At 39.4% G+C, this 21,168-nt stretch overlaps 2 protein-coding genes across 2 annotated transcripts in view; both read right to left on the minus strand.

Moving 5' to 3' along the window:
• Positions 1-21,168, minus strand: part of LOC128734919 (eIF-2-alpha kinase GCN2) — a 181,904-nt gene that overhangs the window by 43,282 nt on the left and 117,454 nt on the right. The window lies entirely within an intron of this gene.
• Positions 13-9,199, minus strand: LOC128735185 (fatty acyl-CoA reductase wat-like). Its single transcript, XM_053829679.1, has 3 exons — positions 8,139-9,199; positions 323-439; positions 13-259 (listed from the first exon to the last, which is right to left on the minus strand). The coding sequence occupies exons 1-3, from the start codon at positions 9,197-9,199 to the stop codon at positions 13-15; spliced, it is 1,425 nt and encodes a 474-aa protein (XP_053685654.1).

Consider the following 21,168-nt stretch of genomic DNA (forward strand, 5'->3'; position numbering starts at 1 on the left):
TCAGCTTTCAATCTAACCACATTCCTTCCCCCGCCGCAGAGCACACCGGGCAAGTGCTGCTTTTATACCGGGTACAAAATGTCTGAAGTAATCCTTCCAGTCCAGTTTGTCGATGTCGAACTCCAGCAGTTTACGATCCTCCTCGGTTAATTCACCCAGAACTCGACGCATGTTATCGTTCTGCACCGTCCATTGGTTCAGCGCGAAAAAGCAGGCTGCTTCCTCTAGGGCCAGCACTCGTTTCACCATACGAAGATTTCTGGAAATGAAAATGAATATTTTTAAATTGGCGGTTAAATGCATAGTTGGTGTATGAACTTACCTTTGTTTCTTTCCGGCAATCATCAACAGTAGATCAGCTACGATGGCTTGAAAGATGAACCACCAGATGAATAGCTGTCTTCGGATGCGTGAAGTGGTCACTTCAAGGGCGAAACGACTATTTTAGAGAAAGAAAATAAAAAATGGAAATAAAATTAATGAATTTCTGAAGCGTTTTACTGAATTTGTGGGAAATTTTAACCCTCTAAGCTTCTTTTTGATTATTGCGAAAATGGACATCAGCTTAGTTTTTTTACCTAATTGATGAAAACCAAAGATAATATAGGGTAAGTAGTAGCCTTTTTGACGTTAAACATTGGAGTGTATTCAAATGTCATCCGAGCCAGAGCCAATACCTCATCCATGCCAAATGATTACCAAATTTTAATCGGAGGTAGCAAATTTCAAAAGATTTATATCTTACGCTACTGGATAATTAATAAATGAAATGAAATGAAATTCAGCTATTATATCTAAATTTGATATTCATTAGCTATCGCATTTTTAAAGAATAACTTATGAATATCTCGATAAGATATGATACCTCGATATGCTATTAATAAGTTTTTCTACATTTTTGTACTATACCAAATGAATGATTGAATCAGCTATGAAGCTACAAAGAATGATTTGTAAATGCCTCATTGAGGTATGAAACCTTAATTGATGTCCCGTGTAGCAAAAACATTTTATATTATTTAGATACCGCCATCCGGGGTGAGATTGTGCCACGGGGGTGAGAGTGTGCCACGGGGGTGAGATTGTGCCAAAAACCAAAAATGTTTATTTGTGAAAATTTATTATATCTATAGAAACTGGTGACCTAAATTCAAAATGATCATGAACATAACATATTTATTCATAACTTAGAATAGAACACAGATAATATTAGCAAACTATTTAGCCTAAACAGGGTTTCAAAGTTCGCAATCAAAAATACTCGGAAATAACGCTTGTAAAAAATGTCCTGCATAAACCAACCCAAACAAGAAATCGCATCTACTTGCTATTTTGAAGGTATATAAACTAATCATTTACAATGCATTGAAAGGTTACTATGTGTTGGATAAGTTTTGATTACGAAAATAATATTTTTCGAAACTTTGTACTTTTCCAGCTTCACGGGGGTGAGATTGTGCCAAGCCATAATAATTGATCCAATTTGTGGATTTCACATACACAACAAAGATACGTCAGTATACACCAGTACACTCGCATTCTTTACTATTGAGCACAATATTTTGACAGATTAGATTGCATTATCCATTTTGGAGCAAACAGCATCATAGGTCTGCTAATAATTTAATCTAATTTTTACTTTTTCTCTGGAAATTTCAAATGCTTTGAATAAACACTCTAATATAAGACGAATAACCGTGTATAAACTGCCAGTTTTAAGGAGAGGCGGGGGGGGGGAGGGGAACAGGCCACATGTTCTGCGGTCGCGCGATTTCGAACGAAGTAATGGTTACTTTTGTTAAACGATCAAATAGGTATGCCCCCTTAGGATACTCGCCCCTTCATATATCTCCCCCTTGTTAATCCTAGAAACGCTACTGGCTATATAGAGGCTGTCCATTGACTACGCCTACTATGTTGCTTTGAATTTTCATTCGATTAAAAGTCCTGGTAATCATGGACGCAAAAAGGAAATTTGTGATAATTTTCGACCGGGTGATATTTTAAAGAAGCTGAAGCCACTTGAAATAAATGAAAGATTTATCTTACTTACCATCAAGCGATACAAGGAAACCGGTTCTTACAAAATACCGTGGACCCTCTTTCGTTTGATCGTTTTAAATCTGAACACTTTTTAATTTGAACCCCGCTGGTTTGCACGACGTGCAAATTAAAAATGGTTCAAATGTCATTCTCAATATGATATCATTTGATAATGCAGACAATGCACACAGACACGATTTGTTTGTACTGACCTAGCGTGTTTAATCTGTTTCACTGTGGATACTTTCAGCAGATTGGATTGAGTGATACGCATAAAAGACGATAGGTATAATGGATGATAAGCATAATTTACAAAATTTCACTTTCGGTTTCTTATGACCCTATGCACATGACCCTATCAGCGCTCCGTGACAATAAAATCAGAACGTGGGGCACATATTTAAAATGAAGTTATTTGGAAAAATGCTGTTTAGCATAACGCCGTTTGTCATAAAATAATATAGGTATAATTATAAGGGACCATCTGGCAAGATTCCTTTAAAATCCTTTCATGATATTTCATAAATGATGCCGCAAATGTTGCCGGTCATTCGCCATCGGATGTAAGCGTCGGTAACCTGGCCCACGAAGATCTAATGGATTGTTTGTTTAAACTTTGTCAAAGTTTAATTAATTTTTCAAAAATATCAGGAGTAGTTTGAATTGATCGTCCCACACACCAATAGTCAATAGTTAGTGTCGATACCCTAAAGCACGCAGCCCACCTACCATTGAATTTCCACACCCAACCGCTAGGGGAAAGAAGGCGAAATCGCGGGCGGCTCACGGATGACTAGAGGCGAAATAGCACATGATTGGCGAGCAAATGTTCATATACTGCAACGGGGTTAATAACCGTTGATCAAGAGGAAATGACCTGCATGTCCTAAGAAAAAGGATCATTTTCTAACAGAAAGCAGAATAAGCCAGACGAAAATTTGAAAGCTTTCCAAAGACAAAGCTAGTTTCTTATGCTTGAATATACAAAGTCAGTGAGTTTGACTAAGAAAAAAAGAGAAGTTTCTGTAAAATAACGGACAGCAGGCAAACTTTGTCCTGGTGATTCCCGCTTTGCGGAATCGTCAACCAGTCAATCATTTAACGGTGAGGTTTTGTCTGTTGTCTGTCAATCAGAATCCCGAATTTCGGATTATACAAACCGTCATCTCCATTGGCCGAGACAAGCCACCGCCATCATGGTCTCACAGTCAAAGGACTTTCGGTTTCCGCGTTATTCGCCGTGGTTTTGGATTTCCCGCCGTTGTGAACGCTATTCGTTCTTCCGACTATTGTACGTCGTCATCATAGTCGTTGGTACCATCCACCGGCCTCTGCTATCGCCGTGGTTACGCAAAGAAGGACCCTAGTGTCGCCCAAGTTCCTGTGGCTTTGAATTGGCCAAGGAAACCTTGATACCAGCAAATTAAGGAAGGTGAAAAAACGGAGTAGAACAAGTGGAATTTGGAGAAGGAACGGAAGAGGTACGGCTGCAGGAAAGGGCCCCGTAGGATAAAAAGGTTGGCTAGTTATAAGGAAGTGGGAGAAGAGATTATACCATTAAAGTTTGTGAAAAGCTAAAAACCAGTGACTTTCAATCAAGAAATTCCTGATCCCCGCGAAATTCATATTAAGTGTGCCGACCCTGAGGTGTTTGTCATCGGGAAGTCCTCTAGACGCCCGCTGCTAGCTTGCCGGCAGGTACACGGAGACACCACCCACTGTTGATTGGTAAAGTGCTAAAAATGCCAAAATCAGCAGTAAAGGGTGTCCCACATCAAATTGCACCAGGGAAGAAACGCTGTAGAAATTTATCCATTGGGTATTTTCTCTTGAAAACTTGTGTGGTAATAGTTTAGAGTGTATTGTTCACGCTGGTATTTTTATCGTTGTCAGTTTTTCGAAAATTGGAAAAAATGGCGTCACCATCGCGAATTGATTTAGCATAAGCACCTGGAAAATCCTCAACTGCCCCATCGAGAAATCGGAAAACAACTCGGAATCGTGGCACTCAACGATGAGTCGAGTGATTAAATGTTACTCTGAGCATCGAGCGGAGGGAGAAATGCGGTCAGAATGGATGTTCTATTAGTCATCACGATCACACGCGTGTCTTGAAGGAGTATAAGCGAAATCCTCATGTTTTGGTCAGGGATGTGGCCAAAAAGTTGAATCTGTTCAAGCCTTTCGTTCAGATAGCCAAGGACCGGAAGAACTGCATTCGTACAAAGTGCAGAAGGCTCCAAATCGTGACGAAAAGCAAAATATGGTGAAAAATCACGAGCCTGGAGACTGTACACCCAGACGAAGTCTCATTGTCTCATCATGGATGATGAAACTTACGTCACGGCGGACTTCCGGTAGTTTCCGGGGCTACTGTTCTTCACCGCCCAGCACAAGTTTGATGTTACAGAAGAAGTATGTAAGCAGAAATTTTCTAAGTTCGCTAAGAAATATATGTTTTGGCAATCGATTTGCTCATATGGTAAACGGAGTGCGCCGTTCGTGACTACCGGGACTGGAAACGGGCAGATCTACCTCAAGGAGTGTCTCTGCTTCCTCTGTAGAAGCAACACGAAGGCCCTACGATCTTCTGGCTTCGGAGATCTAGCTTCGTTACACTATTCAAAGGATGTCCTAGAGTGGTACGAAGCCTACGGGGTCAGTTTTGTACCAAAGGACATGAACCCTCTAACGCACTGGAATTAAGGTCCGTTGAAAAATACTGGGTTATTATGAAGCAGGCACTGCAGAAGCATCCCAAAGAGCTGAAATCTGAGAAAGACATGACGAAAAAGAGTGTTTCCGTACAGAAGAAACTGCAGCTAGATGTTGTACAGAACCTTATGAGTGGAGTTAAGCGTAAGGTGCGAACATACGGTTCTGGTATTGAAGTTGAATGAAATAAATATGCCAAAAGCTTACTAATGGGTTATATTTCATTGTCTGAAATGTTGAAAAGCATCGGTCAATTAGGCAATTTTCTACAGCGTTTTTTCCGTGATACAATTTGATATGGGGCATCCTTTATGCAATGTTCTGAAGGCTTATAAGGAGAACCTAGGTTTGAAGAAAACCGAAACTAGGAACCGAGAGCTAAAGAGGAATATATTGAGATGCGTTAAGTCCAATGTCGACATCTTCATCCGGGATATGGCTAGAATGTGCGACTCGGTCGATAGTACAAAAGTTCAATTGAATGGACAAAGTAGTTTAAATCCCCCTAACAACAAAATATCCTCGCTCGAGAAGGCTATATAGGGCTTACAGTGCCAGTAAACATCCGAAGGGGTACTTGAAGGTTGAAGCAAAATTCGATAGTCAAGAAGCGTGCTAGGCGTTTGTACGAGCAAGTTTTGGCGAAATTCAACGGATGTATTTCGATGGACGACGAAACTACGTGAAAATTGATTTCAAGCAACTTCCCGGTCAAAAATTTAACATTGCAACTGGGAGTGGCGATGTGCCAGGCAATAAGTTCGTGTCTGCTGATCAATTCGCAAAGAAGGCCAAGATCTGGCAAGGAATGTGTGGTTGTGGACTGAAGACTGAGGCTTTCATCACTTCCTCAACAATGACAACGAGTGTAGGGTAGATGTTCCAATAATAGTGGGATTATGTCGGCGAATAGTTTTTAAAGACAATATTTTGCGTCATAATGTTGGCTTTAAAAACATATCAAAATTATACCATGCTGTTGGTTAATATAGCTAAAATATTGCTTTTCCTGAAATTAGTCTGTGCTCCTACAGTAGGGGTAATGTTCCTCTAATAGTGGAAACTGTTCCTATAATAGTGGAAAATGTTCCTATAATAGTGGATTTTAAACTTAGTTTTGCGCCAATATCCTAAATTTTAACTGTGTACCTTAGATAAAACTGTTAACAAATGTACATTTGCCAATAGAAAATTAAAATTTTCTCGAAATTATTCTAAAATACGCCAAAATCAGTTTCGAATTTCCACTATTACTGGTACACCCACAATTACTGGTACATCTGGTACAGTATTCTTGGAAGAATGCTTGAAGGAACGGAGTTTCGAAACATAAGGGTAACGTTATATTCTGGCCTGACTTAGTTAGCTGTCACTACTATATCGGTTTAGTTAGTTTTCTTGCGTTTCACACAGTATGGAGTGGAAAAGATTTTTTTTGTTAGATTATATTCACTTTAACAGCTTGGGCCATTCGTGATTTCTGCGGGGTTGGGATTTGAACCCGCGTCCTCGATTTTTTAAAACTTTGTTTACAATATTAGGGGAAGGGCGGTAAAGACGGACACCTTAAGGTCAAGAGTCAATATCTACTCAAATATAACTGTATTGATTGCAATTTTCATACAAACTGAAACTTTAAGTCTCTGTCTAATAAAGTTACAGCGTGTACTAGAAAATTTCTTCCAAAATTTATACTTTTTTTAATATTATAAACATTATGTATAAATCAGAGTTTCTGCGCATGGGCGGGAAAGACGGACACTTGATATGGGAAAGACGGACACTCGCGAAAAGGTGTCACGCGCCGACGAATTATCAGTATTAAGAAAGATTAACATATTTCATCATGTATTTAGGCAAGAATTGGCTTGGGAAAACCCCCTACCCAATTCCCCCTTTGAGCGAGGAAATAAAATGGTTCCCTTTTATAATCTTCAATATTTTAATTGGTGATGAATTAATCGTTTCTAAAAGTTGGCCTATTACAACTGTTAAATGACTTCTGGATACTTTTACATGTATAATATGCAAGTATTTGCAATTTAAATCGTTGTTAGGCAAAATGAATACGGAATCTTTGTGTCCGTCTTTCCCTACCTTCGGGTATCCGTCTTTCCCGACTTGGATACCATTTTTTCAAACTTTAATAACTTTTTACTGAATATTCAAAAATTCACTAGATTTCCAGTGGACATTCAGTGAAGGGTCAAACTAACGTAATGTCGTCGATATAGCACGAAAGTATTGCTTTTTAACGATTTACCAGCTATTTTCTTCACACACAAAATTACATCGGTTAGCGTATTTAGGCATTTTTTCTTTGTTTTGCTTATAAATTTGACAGCTGCGCTGCTAGAAATCGGCAGTTTAATTCAAAAGTGTTTATTCAGTCTATAGAAACATTTCCCATCATTGGTTTGCTTCAAAAAATTATTGTTTATGAAATATGTTAAGTGTCCGTCTTTCCCGCAGTGTCCGTCTTTACTGCCCTTCCCCTACATCTATAAACTATGCTTGCATGAAAAATTCCATGAAATTCTTAGACCCTTCGGCCCTATAATTACACTATAATGCCCTATTACTTCGATAGCATATGATGTTTAGATTTTGTCGAAATAGTTGACGTGAAAAATGTTGTTCCACAAGCATCAATACTGGATTGAAAACTCGGCCGCCGTATCACGCATACATTATTTTGGGCACGCTTGGTCAGATTGACAAACGCATTATATTAAATTAGTCAAGATAGTAGAAACAAATTCAGAACACGTTGGGTAACATTCTAGACGAGATTTATTGACACCAGTTCTAGATGCTTTCAGCATTTTTGAAAGATTGAGTTAAGCGGGTTATGCAGCGAGATTGTGGGTTTGGTCTAGAAATTAAAATTTACAAAATATAAATAATCATTTCAAAAATGTCACTTTGCATTGTTGGTTAATCGGATAGAATTCAGTGGACATGCAAGACGTTCGAAATGACAAAGTTAGCTCTGGTTTATCTGACAGTAACTCAAAAGAGCATGAAACATAACAAAATAATAAAACACAAAGAAATGAAAATACGGTTTCCTAAAATTTCAGTGATCAGTTAATTACAATATACCTACTTTTCGAATAAAATAACATCATGGAATGAGTAAAAAGGAAATGATAATGAAAGATTATTGTAAAAAAATATTACCATTGCAAAATTATTCTTAGCAATTCATGCTAGTTCATTAAACCATTAGAAAAGTGTATCTTGAATAAAACTTTTAGCACACAAATGACACTATATTTTACTGTGAAAAATTGTCAAAGTTATCGAGTGAACATGTAGGAACAAAGAAAAACTGACATAACAGAACACGAATAATTGTTTCCGGTGACACTGCTTACCCGAAAAACCTTCCCAGCTGCGTTTCACATCCGGTTGCTGCCCGTCGGCCGTACTCTCCCCATCGAATGTTGTTCGCGTCGGTGGCATAATTGTACACGCCGAGAGTGGTAGGCCGATCCGCAGAACGCTGGTTTCGTGATTCCGCACCGACCGCTAGCATCGCTGCCACGCAGTAATCCACCGGAACCGAGTGGCTAAGAAATCCTGGTTCGCCTCGCGCACAGTACAGTTTACCTTGCGTCAGCGGAATACACATTCCGGCCACTCCGTTGAAGTTATCCACCCAACCGGGAATCGGTTCCTGGTAAGCGGATATCACGACCGGTGGTCGGAAAATTGCGATCGGAAGGTGGGAATACCGCTTTTGAATCATCACTTCGGCGCACTTTTTACTAAAAGTGTAACTATTTGGCATCCTTCCCAAGATAAACGGTGTAAGTTGATCCTTTTCATGTTCCTTGAGGTGACTAAATATTTGAAGGATGTTGTCATACCCGCCGAAGGGAATATCGTCGAATATTTGCTCTTCTATGTGTGATCGATCGCAATTTGAATAAAACGTGGACACGTGAATGATCGAGCGGACCTGGGACATTTTGGCGACCATATCGAAAAGCTTTTGCGAACAATTTACGTTTGTGTCCAACGCGGATTCGATGTGTTCATTAAATTTGACCGACGCCATCACGTTAAACACTACCGTAACCTCAGCGAGCAGCACTTCGCGATCATCTTCACTGATTATTTCGTCCTGCTCGAAATTTGTGTCGATTGCGACCACTTTCGAGAAGAAACTAGCTGCCGTAGGATTATTGTTTCTAGTAACGTGAAAGATCGGTTCTCGAAGAATTTCCTTCAGGCGGTCTTGTGCTTTTACGTTCTTCTTCCCTCGAAGTAAGAGATAGATTTTCTTCACCTCGAAGCACCTTAGCAACTTTTCGATTAAAACTTTTCCGATAAATCCGGTTCCGCCAGTGATTAGAACAACTGAATCCTTGTAGAAATTCTGCACACTGGTAGGTCCAGTGGAGTCACACGCGATCATGTTTAAATCGCCCATAATTTTCCGTTTAGCACAGTTCACTTCACATAAACAGGATTTTTGTTATCCTCACACTTCCGCCATCGTGCAGATTCTTTGAATATGTACACCTGTCGCCCACACAGACGCAAAAATTGAGTCTTTTACTAACAACTGGAAAAAGCTTTCACTGGTACCGAAAATTCCCATGTGTCGCGCTCGAATGATCGGTGCTAAATGAAGACTAAAGTTCTAAAATTTTCGCTTATATCGCGCAGCAGATCGCCGCCGCCTGGCGCTGGCTGGGAGGGTGAGAATCTGAAGTTTTCTGAAGTTATCGATTTAGCATGACCGATTCGCAGGCGGAGAGAATGCAAGAACAATGCCGGGCGATGGGGTCGGGAAAAAAGTTGTCTGACACAACCCGTGCCGATTTTTTTTGCCAAGCAGAACAACAGGTTCACAGCGCGTAAACTGGTTGTCGGTTTTGCACGGATCGCGACCCATTGTTGTGAGCTTCGGCCCACAATCCGTTTCCTTTTGGTGATCATTGTTGCTGTAGTATTAGGAACTAATTTACATTACGCGTTTTATTTTCATTGCAGGAAAGTACTTATTAGGGCATTATCTTTTGACATATTGTAGGGTCGATGCTTCAGAGTATAGAAATCAATTATTTTGCTAGAAGGCTATATCGACTGTTCTGTAAATTAACCTGTATTTTTCTGGTCAGGAATAAAGCTGTTTTGAGATTTGTCATAGTATTTTACAAAAACTGGCTTTGTTTATTAGTAGTGTAGTGCTGAAGACTTTCAAGACGAACTTCAACGGATCTTAGCACGAGAAGATAGCGGTAAACTTCAGTTTAGCCAAAAAAATATTTTTGGTCTGCGATTCTAGAATTACGAGTTTTACTTCTCGTACGTTGGCCTCCCAGTTGGCCTTGAGATATGACACTGGTCTAACAAACCAGTCGTCGATGTTTAGAACCACGACTGGGAGAGACTGTTAGAGTTAATAGAATCTTGCCCCGCAATTGTTCTGGTCCTTAAGAGTTGACTGCGCAATCTGCCGAACAAGCAATCAGAAGGTCAAATTCAGAAAACGGAAAGTATCACCAGGACTTAGTTTCTACTGTTCTACGTATTTAAAAAGATATATCTGAACTGTAACAAATACAAAAGCTGGTGAATGACCCTTTGGGTTAACACCACCCAAAAAAAAAAGTACAAAAGCCGTAATTAAGAATACCCACAAGCATTAAAGAAAATACCTTTCCTGAGCTTTACTGGGAGCAAGATTAGATGCACAGCTTTCAATATGATCATGTCTTCAAAAAGTGATTTCGTATATTTCCCCAAATTTGAGTGCGATGCGAAGAATATTGCCATCAATCCCATTGCTGAGGTGCTATGTGGTGATCATAAACGTTATCCGCGATAAGCTAAAACAACGACTTGAAAATCTGAAAGTATTATCAGAAGCTCAAATATCAGCAGTCACGGAGCTAATATTGATCAGGTTTCTCGGTTCTCGTATTGATATACAGCTATTCCAAGAAAAAAAGACATATTGGAATTTAAATTTGCAACCCATATGTTTTATTTGGTGCTAAGAGTACCCCTTTTTGAGTTAGACTTGTTCCATTCTTCATTTTGGCCAACTTTTCTCTGTATAAAAATTCATAATTTATGAACAGGCTTCATTTCCTGTTTTTTTACTATAGTGCTTTAGTGAAACAGAATACGAGAAAGTGGGGTGGAGCGCAAATGTAGAGTTAATTATTATCAATAGCTAGCTGAGTGCCCGATCTTATTCGGGGCGCCTTTGTGTCACAGCCACCTGTACATCAGTGATTGTAACCGAAATGCTTATAATGCAAAAATATAACGCTTATTCCTCTTTTGGACGTTTCTCCCCATTTGTCAGCTTCCCCTCTTTTGTCTACCCGGCCACTTGCATATAAAACCCTATAAAGAAACATAAACAAAGACAACAAAGGCTCCCCTTCCTTAGAGGCCCTCCCCCTTCTTATTAGGGAACCTCCCCCTCCTTTTTGATAACCCCTTAGATTTAATTCTCTTATGTCAAGGAACATACGTGCCAAGTTTGATGAAGAACCATCCATGTATTTCGGAGTTATGGCATCCCCCTGTTATGAACCCCCACCCCTCCACCTCTTCTTGTCAATCCTTCAGTGCTGATTCCCTTATGTCAAGGAACATGTATACCAAGTTTGGCGAAGAACCGTCCAGGCATTTAGGAGTTATGGCCTCCCCCTGTTACGAACCCCCCAGTGCTGATTCCCTTATAGCAAGGAATATGTGTGTAAAGTTTGGTGGAGATCGGTTAAGGCGTTCTGGAGTTAATGTGGAACATACATACAAACACGCTCACTTTTATATATATATAGATAGAAGAAGACGAAGAAGAAGAAGAATAGAATTTAGATACTATTGAAGAAAGTGTAGCCTTATTATTTTAATTTATAATAAAACTTTACTTTTTTCGACAATATTCGGGTGTATAATTACCACTACTCTAACGCGGTGACGGCTTCTATTGCATTAGTTTGGTGCTAAAACATAGTATACACCTAAACTTTTTGACCATAGTTCACAACCATTGGTTGAAAAGTTTAGATGTATACTCTGTTTTAGCACCAAACTAATGCATTTAAAGCCGTTAAATATCAAACTTCGACTTCAATGATAATGCCAAAGCCGAGAGCCGAAACGTCAGGCAGTGTGAAACAACCGTATTTGATAAACAACCGACAGTATAGCCGGAATTTCTCAACCTAATCTATAAAATCTATAATAATCTAAGATTCTATAAATTTATTATAAAATCTCAGTCGTATACCTCCCAACAGTATAACTTTTAGTTTTTGAGATAGGGTCGAGTGGGGGTAGTTTATCAGTTCTTCAAATAAGCTTGCAGAACAGAGTAAATAAACTGTTAATTAACTATTGTTATGTACTATGACCTAGAGTATCTATTTTCAATAGAAAATATGAAAAACAAAAACTTTTTTGCACATTTGTTTAACTCAAGGTAAAATTGACCAATCAACCGTACAAGCGGCAAGCGGGGCAAATTGATCAGAAAATGAATTATATTGTGTTTAACAGAAAAGGTAATATTTTTGTTATGAATCAGTTCAATATAAAAATCCAGAATTTGATGCCAAAAGTTAAAAAGCAAAAGGCCCAGCAATTTGTATTCGGTCTACCGGAAATTGAGCAGAACATTTTTTTTGTATGTTATGCTGATTGAACTTTAAAAAGGATATTGATTCGATTTTTAAATAGAAAATTTAATTATTTACTCGCATTATTGTCGGCTTTCGTTAAAGATCTTTCATCTTTCGCCTTTCGTCTTTCGTCTTTTTCGGTTTTCATGTCTTGTTTACTATTTTTCATCATTTTTTTTGTGTACTCTGTCGGTTAGAACGTTAGAACGAGTCGCGTGTGTGAGAAAATTAGCCCACACAAGTGCGGGCTTCGCAACACTGGTCACAGTCAACCGCCATTTCTTTTGAATAATTGTCGGTTTCTTAAAACCCATTCTATTAGAATGATAAACCTTCAAAAACGAAAAGTTCGGCTCATATTTCCTGTTACTTCAGAAACTTCGTCCTCATACCTTGCCACTTCATCAAAGACGAATCTGCTGATTGTGGATTCTGAAGAGATTCGAAAATCTCTCCCGAAAAATTTCTAAATAATTTAATATCATCAATGCCACTTTCCCACCCCGTTTATCTGAGTGTTTTGATTGTTGTGCTTTGTGGCGACTAGATTTTCATCAGCAAGAGGTGGAGCGCAAACGGAAAGCGAAGAATGGCGTAGACGTATGAACCATTCACTGCAGGCACTACTTGGAATGATTCTCAAAGTACACTTGTCGAAACAAGGGAGAGTACATTGGGTCGGTCACGTCGCAAGTATACCGGATGACTCGAAGTGGTGCTCCAAGCAGCTGCTTGTTTTGCTTAAGGGAAGCGCCGGCCCTGTTTGTCGCCTTTTCTTCGATTTTTGTCATCTTATCTTCGTCTTTTGTAATCGTTTTGTTTTTCTTTGCTTGTCTTTTCATCACTTTTTTGTTTTTTTTTTGTCGTCCGGTTTGTGTTCAAGACATCAAAAATGTTGCTTCTGGGAAAGGATCCTTTTTGAAATGTTTTGTCACTTTTTTGATACTGTGTGCCGCTGTTATTTCCGTTGAATTTTTGCCGTTTTGCTGTCAACTATTCATGACATTTTCGTCATAACATTTTTCATCGCATTAGTGTTATCTTTATAACGTCTTCTTGCCGTTTCAAATTGTAAAATCAATGTTTTATAAAGCTAAGCAAAACTGCTCAATCGCCAATTCAAATTAGCGACTAATGGTTCACGGTTTGTTCGCTAAGTTTACAGTTCGGCTGATGATTCACGAATTAAACTTTGTATTAGTCTTGATGTACGTTTCAAGAACCGTTCGTTTGAACACACTTTCTGTAGATCGGCCCGTGAGCCATTCGCCGTTCCCAATGTTAAACCGTAGAAAATAATTTTGCAGCAAGTATGTCAGTCATTTAATTTTCTTGATTACCATTCACATTTACAAAATAAAATGGAGGTGTATTGGGAAAAAGGGTGTTGAATTAAATTAAGGGGGCATAGTACTTTTTACACCATATTTTTGGCCTTATTTCAAATATTTTTTTCTTGATAATGCGAAAGGCGAATCGATTCGGGTTTTTTGCATTGTAAACATTGTATTTTATACTAATATTTACAATTTTGTTTACATATGGAAACCTCTTCCCCCCTCCCCTACGACTCCTTGAACATGATCATTCGAAAAAAAAACATGAATTGCGGTACCATGGATTGGCGCTCGAGGGCTTATCCGAAATGAAAAGTTCCAAAACGACATGAAAGTATATTAAATTATCTCGTATTTGACCCATCCTTTTTTTGAAATTCGAACGCATAACAAAATGGCGGATATTCGAACATAAAAGTAAGGTTTTTAGTCGAAAAAATTGACTTTAAACCATTATAAAAAATACAAAAATTACAATATCCAAAAAAGGATGGGTCAAACACTAGATAATTTGATTGGCTTTGAAACAAAAGAAGAATCATGAGAATTGCTTGAGCCGTTCTTGAGATATTTATGGTACCGACTTTCAAAACCTGGTTTCGAGAAAAACGGCGCTGAAGTTTTTATTCACTGTGTAATCGCTCCAGACACGCGCAGTACAAATAGCTGTAACTTTGTCAATTTTTGGAATTCATCCAAACGGCTTCAAACACATATGCTAAAAATGTTAATCTTTTGATATAAACAATAAAAAAAATTTCGATTTTTTAGAATTGAAAAAGTACTATGCCCCCTTAAGGGCAGGTAGAATGTACGACCAAAACAAAGCTCATTTAGGCGTCATTCACTGACACTTGAGTTGAGCGTTTTAGCCCAACTACGACGATGTTCTCCTATTATTTTCAAATCTCAGCCAAATTTAACAAGTACACGTACTGCCAGTAGATATTGGCTACTGTCAAACACATATAGCGAATTCATAAATTAACCTGACTCAGTTCGATTAGCACCCAGTTTTAATCGAAGTGCTGTCAAAGCATTCATAAATTAACCGAGATTGCATTTCGGTTAAACTGACAGCATTCAGTTTGAAGCGCAGGTTAAAACTGTCTAGCATTACGGTTTACGGGTCGATCTGTCAAACTGCCCGTATCGTTCATAAATTTCGGGTTCGAGTTAGCACCAACCCAGGTTAATTTATGAATTCGCTAATAGAGAGTAATAAGGATAGGTTGCCAGTCCTTTGGAACAAACGCCCAATTCTTATCAATGTTTAAAATTGCTGATTTAGTTTAGCTGTAGATAATTTTTGTAACAATCTCGTTCAATAATTTGTTTGAAAAAGAAAATTTGGCTAAAGTGTACAACCCTCGACATTTTATTTGTAACCCTACTAGCACGGTTGCTACAAAGTAGTTGTGGTGACCGAATTATGACTAATTTCAGTCGTAATCCGGTTGCTTCAACTAAATGGACCTAAAGTGTGCTACTTGGGAAGCCTTCTTATTCCAGAAAAAAATATTAGAAATATTCAGTTTTGTTGTGATTCTATTCGAAAGAAAACAAAATCTATGATGACCCTTCGAAATAATACAAAACCTAATGATTTGAAACTATAAAGGCGATGACACCAATAGAGTTGGAAACTGGAATGACTGTTGGTAGAAGACAGAGTAATCCTCTCTGCTTTCGAACTTGGTTTACTGAGTATAAAATTAGTGTTATGCTTTTAAGGAATATGGGTTACATAGAGACTTGGGCTAGCTTGAAGGAAGCATTTACTGGAAAACTGCCCGATAGCTCAATATGTGATGCACAAAGATTTGCAGTGGTTTTTCGAGCGGTATATTTGTATGCTTGCATTCTATTTTCATCACTCCTGAGAACCTGTTTCCAAAACTGCAATCGCATGTGGCCGATGTGGTTTTCGTGCAAATTTGAACCGTTTGATCTTAAACGTCCGCATCGAATGCGTGGAATACAAAGTAAACAAACCTGCTAACGTTTCGAATCAACAAGCAGGTGCCTAGCAAATCCATTTTTGTGTTTCGATTACTACTTGAAATCTTTTCCGCCTGCTTTAAATGTACGTTACACATGAAAGTAGTAATCGAAATCCGCATGTTACTAAATGGGTCGGTTTTGATTGAAACTATAATGTTAAATTGATACAGATAACAGTATCTAATCCATGAGATTTTTGACAAACTTGAAAACTGCGATTCTAGTAAAGCAACGGCTTGACAAGCGGTATACTCTACTTCATCGTTAGCAGATAGTAGTTTGCTCATTTTAAACGCTGCGGAACAAATGTTAATGATGTTGTATGCATAAATCTGTTTTTTTTTTATACATTTCAGCTACAGTCGTCTGTAGATCCAATTTGGTGGATCTGTGCTAATCGTGTTGTTTTGTGATGTGTGGATTTTAATCCGTTTTAGAACCATTTTTATTGGTTGTAATCTTATTTCAATCTTTTCATTTTTATTTGTAGATAAATAAAAAATGATAAATACTTGCATTTTAGACATTACAAGATATTTTATTTGATATTCCCAAGTTCTGAAAGGTTATTCGGTTTCGTTAGATGAACTCATGTTCAACATGACTAGTGTTTTTGTTTTAATCATTCCGCTTGTGTGCTTTTTTCAGTTTGTTTATTTTACTCTAAAAAGACAATATGTACTTCGCTATAAAAAATTACAGAACCAGTACTATAAGGCATGGGACGGGACACGACGTTGTAGCCAACCCACACGCCTGCGAAGATATTGTTGAACGTGGACGCCCGCCCCTTTGACGCACGACGTTGGCCTCTGTTGACACGACAATGTTGTTGGCAGGACAATGTTTGACGTAGCACTCGTAGTAGATTTTTTGCAATTCCAAAAAATCTGCTTTAATTCTGCTGGCTTACCTAATTTGTACAGTACGGTGGAATCCAATTGCGTCTTACTGTACTTGCGGAGACATTTCGGAAAGTAGTGGTAAACAAAATACTTGAATCATTGGCGATCTGTAATTATAAAGCTCAAGCCCATAGGCTTTACGAAGTGCTCCAGTACTTATGGGTTCGCCTGCGTCTAAATACCTATTTTGAACCCGGGAAGTAGAACTGAAGAGTATGTTGGACTCAACTTCTCAAAATCTCAAGTTTCCCCCTTAAATTATTGATGACTCACGTCGAAACCATGTGACAAAATACAGGTCATTAAGTGTTCACCTCGCGAAGCGAGGCCTCGTACTCAAAGCAACATCCTCTATAACTGTCATTACCTATTTTTGGGTTCACGGTCAGTACCATTGCATTGCTTTGGTATTGATAGGAAATAGTTTCCGGTTGGTGAATGACCGTCCTACTGTACCAACTGCACCTACTTAGTATCAGCATCGTACAATTAATCATGTTCCGAGACTGTTGTGGTTCACTTCAAGAGCAGTGCCATGCCTTGAACCTGACCAAGCTGCCTGAGCATCGGCGCATCGTAAGTGTGTTTTGAATTTCTCCTTCGAAAGATGCACCATATCATGTCAGGATCATCAAGACGTTTAGTGGTGGCACGCGAACCTGTTTTGCTCATCGTGTCAGTCATAATTTTCTTCAGTGATTTCTGCAGTGGCATTGGCTAAGGTCACACCTCGCCACGTCCGTCGGGGGTTAATTATGATAAGGGTTGGTTAAGAGCTGCGGTTTCCCCAAGAGCCTTCTTGTTGCAGTATGAAAAGAGGTAAACAATAATTTAACTAGCTACTACAATTATTGAACGCGTGGTGTGAGTAAAGAATTTAAATAATAACTTAATGCTAAATTAATAAAGTGTTTAGTGTAATAATACATTGTAAATTAAATTAAATTGAATTGAATTTTTTGTTTTTTTCGTCCTCCCACTGACGCCAGCCTGCAACATTTCAGTCACGTGTAATTTTTGTGTTCCGTCAACTTCTCACTCAACGGTTGATCCTCTTGTGACCGGTTCATCCGAGTTAAATTCACTACGTGCCAACTTTTGACCTTCAAATCGTCCGCTCGTTTGCTTACGTTTGCCGCGCTTGAACACCCGTTAAATTTAGAAGTTTAATCATCCGTCCGGAACGAACGCATCATGCGCTAACATGCGTGAGAGTAGCTAATCTCAGGATGTGATGGATCCATCGCCACCGGCACCGGTTGCTTGTCCGGTGGAGGCACTGTTTGTTTTGCTGTCAACATAATGGCGTACGTTTGTATGCTAATTTTGACGGTTCATAGATCGTTTGTGCTTTGTAATTACCAGCGACGATGCCGATGCCGGCGACCAGGTATTGAAGTTGGCAGCTGGAGCTAATTGTAGCCAGGTTATGGAAAAAATTAGTAGTATTTTCTTCAGGTTTTGTTTTTTAATTTTTGTTTAGATGATTGTGAAAATCTCGTAAGTCGAATTTTATTTTTAACTTAGTATAAGCATTGCCAGAATAGTGCTAACTAGTGTAAAAGTATGTCAAATTTGAATGCTTTTGTGTTCACGGTCACTAGCGTGCCCAGACATTAACAAAAGATGGGGCACCCGACCTTTTAGAAGACTGTTTTGGCCTGGTAAAACGGTGTAATCGTACACACTTAAAAAAAGTACCGAATTCGGCAAAATTTTGCCGAAACTTCCACAGCAAAACGTTCAGCAAAAATGTCGATGGTGTAAATTGACGTTTACGGATCTTTGGTAACGTTTGGTAACATGAAAAACTTTGCCGAACCCTCGGCTGTTGATATTTCGGCACAATTTCGCCGAACTCGGTGCTTTTTTTTAAGTGTGTAAGACGGCGAATCTACCGAAACTTGTCACAAAAATACCGGCCGATTAGGATGAAAACTCCGGACTTTCAGGTGCAATTGAAATTGGACTTGACACATGACATTATATAAGATACACTAGCTGACCCGACAAACTTCGTATTGCCACAAATTAACCTGTGTTGTACATAAATCATGAATCTCGGATGATCTTTGTCACTATCTCGAGTTTTGCAAGCCCCCCAGTGGGCGGCGCTTCCGACGGCGGGTCACCGGCAACACTCGCGACCGGCTCGTCCTGAATGATCTAGTGTTACTATAGATAGTTTTTGTGGTCTTGTTATTGATTAATGTTTTATGGAAGAGTCTCGAATTTCTCGAGTTGGATTAGTTTTTGAGTTTCGCAAAAATTTCTGTTTTATTTGTATGAGAGTTCATATCCCCCTACCACAGGGGTGAGAGGTCTCTAACTATCATAAAATAAATTCAAGACTCAAAAATCTCCTACATGCTAAATTTGGTTCCATTTGCTTGATTAGTACTCAAATTATAAGGAAATTTGTATTTCATTTGTATGGGAGCCCACCCTCTTAAAAGGGAAAGGGGTCGTAATACACCACAGAAAAAAAATTCTGCCATCTAAAACTCTCACATGCCAAATTTGGTTCCATTTGCTTGATTAGTTCTAAAGTTATGAGCAAATTTGTATTTCGTTTGAATGGGAGCCCCCCCCCTCCTAAAAAGGTAAGAAGTCCTAATTCATCATGGGAAAAATGATTGCCTCCAAAAACACCCACATGCCAAATATGGTTCCATTTGCTTGATTAGTTCTCGAATTATGAGGAAATTTGTATGGAAGCCCCCCCTCTTAAAGGGGAGAGGAGTTACAATTTCCCGTATAAAGAGGGAGGGGTCTCAATTTACCATAGAATAAATTCTTGTCACCGAAAACACCCTCATGCCAAATTTGGTTCTATTTGCTTGATTAGTTCTCGAGTTATGAGGAAATTTGTATTTCATTTGTATAGGAGCCCCCCCTCCTAAAGGGGGGAGAGGTTCTTATTCATCATAGAAAAAATTCTTGCCTCCAAAGACACCTACATGCCAAATTTGGTTCCATTTGCTGGATTAGCTCTCGAGTTATAAGGAAATTTGTATTTCGTTTGTATAGGAGCCCCCCCCCCACTTAAAGTGGGGAGGGGTCCCAATTCATCATAGAAAAAAATTTTGTCTCCAAAAACACACACATGCCAAATTTGGTTCCATTTGCTTGATTAGTTCTCGAGTTATGAGGAAATTTGTATGGAAACCCCCCCTCTTAAAGGGGAGAGGAGTTATAATTCCCCTTATAAAGAGGGGAGGGGTCTCAAATTACCCTAGAATAAATTCTTGTCACCGAAAACACCCACATGCCAAATTTGGTTCTATTTGCTTGATTAGTTCTCGAGTTATGCAGAAATTTGTGTTTCATTTGTATGGGAGCCCCCCCTCTTAGTGGGGGGAGGGGTCTCTAACCATCACTAAAACCTTTCCTGGCCCCAAAAACCTCTACATGCAAATTTTCACGCCGATTGGTTCAGTAGTTTTTGATTCTATAAGGAACACAGGACAGACAGACAGACAGACAGACAGACAGACAGACAGACAGACAGACAGACAGACAGACAGACAGACAGACAGACAGACAGACAGACAGACAGACAGACAGACAGACAGACAGACAGACAGACAGACAGACAGACAGACAGACAGACAGACAGACAGACAGACAGACAGACAGACAGACAGACAGACAGACAGACAGACAGACAGACAGACAGACAGACAGACAGACAGACAGACAGACAGACAGACAGACAGACAGACAGACAGACAGACAGACAGACAGACAGACAGACAGACAGACAGACAGACAGACAGACAGACAGACAGACAGACAGACAGACAGACAGACAGACAGACAGACAGACAGACAGACAGACAGACAGACAGACAGACAGACAGACAGACAGACAGACAGACAGACAGACAGACAGACAGACAGACAGACAGACAGACAGACAGACAGACAGACAGACAGACAGACAGACAGACAGACAGACAGACAGACAGACAGACAGACAGACAGACAGACAGACAGACAGACAGACAGACAGACAGACAGACAGACAGACAGACAGACAGACAGACAGACAGACAGACAGACAGACAGACAGACAGACAGACAGACAGACAGACAGACAGACAGACAGACAGACAGACAGACAGACAGACAGACAGACAGACAGACAGACAGACAGACAGACAGACAGACAGACAGACAGACAGACAGACAGACAGACAGACAGACAGACAGACAGACAGACAGACAGACAGACAGACAGACAGACAGACAGACAGACAGACAGACAGACAGACAGACAGACAGACAGACAGACAGACAGACAGACAGACAGACAGACAGACAGACAGACAGACAGACAGACAGACAGACAGACAGACAGACAGACAGACAGACAGACAGACAGACAGACAGACAGACAGACAGACAGACAGACAGACAGACAGACAGACAGACAGACAGACAGACAGACAGACAGACAGACAGACAGACAGACAGACAGACAGACAGACAGACAGACAGACA

The sequence above is a fragment of the Sabethes cyaneus genome, chromosome 2 (genome assembly GCF_943734655.1).
Source record: "Sabethes cyaneus chromosome 2, idSabCyanKW18_F2, whole genome shotgun sequence".
Lineage (NCBI taxonomy): Eukaryota > Metazoa > Arthropoda > Insecta > Diptera > Culicidae > Sabethes > Sabethes cyaneus.

Coding starts and splice junctions, on each gene's coding strand:
- LOC128735185 (XM_053829679.1), bottom strand. CDS start 9,199: ATGGGCGATTTAAACATGATCGCGTGTGACTCCACTGGACCTACCAGT. Junction 440..8,138: donor CAGCTGGGAAGGTTTTTCGG/GTAAGCAGTGTC, acceptor TCTCTAAAATAG/TCGTTTCGCCCTTGAAGTGA. Junction 260..322: donor ATTGCCGGAAAGAAACAAAG/GTAAGTTCATAC, acceptor TTTCATTTCCAG/AAATCTTCGTATGGTGAAAC.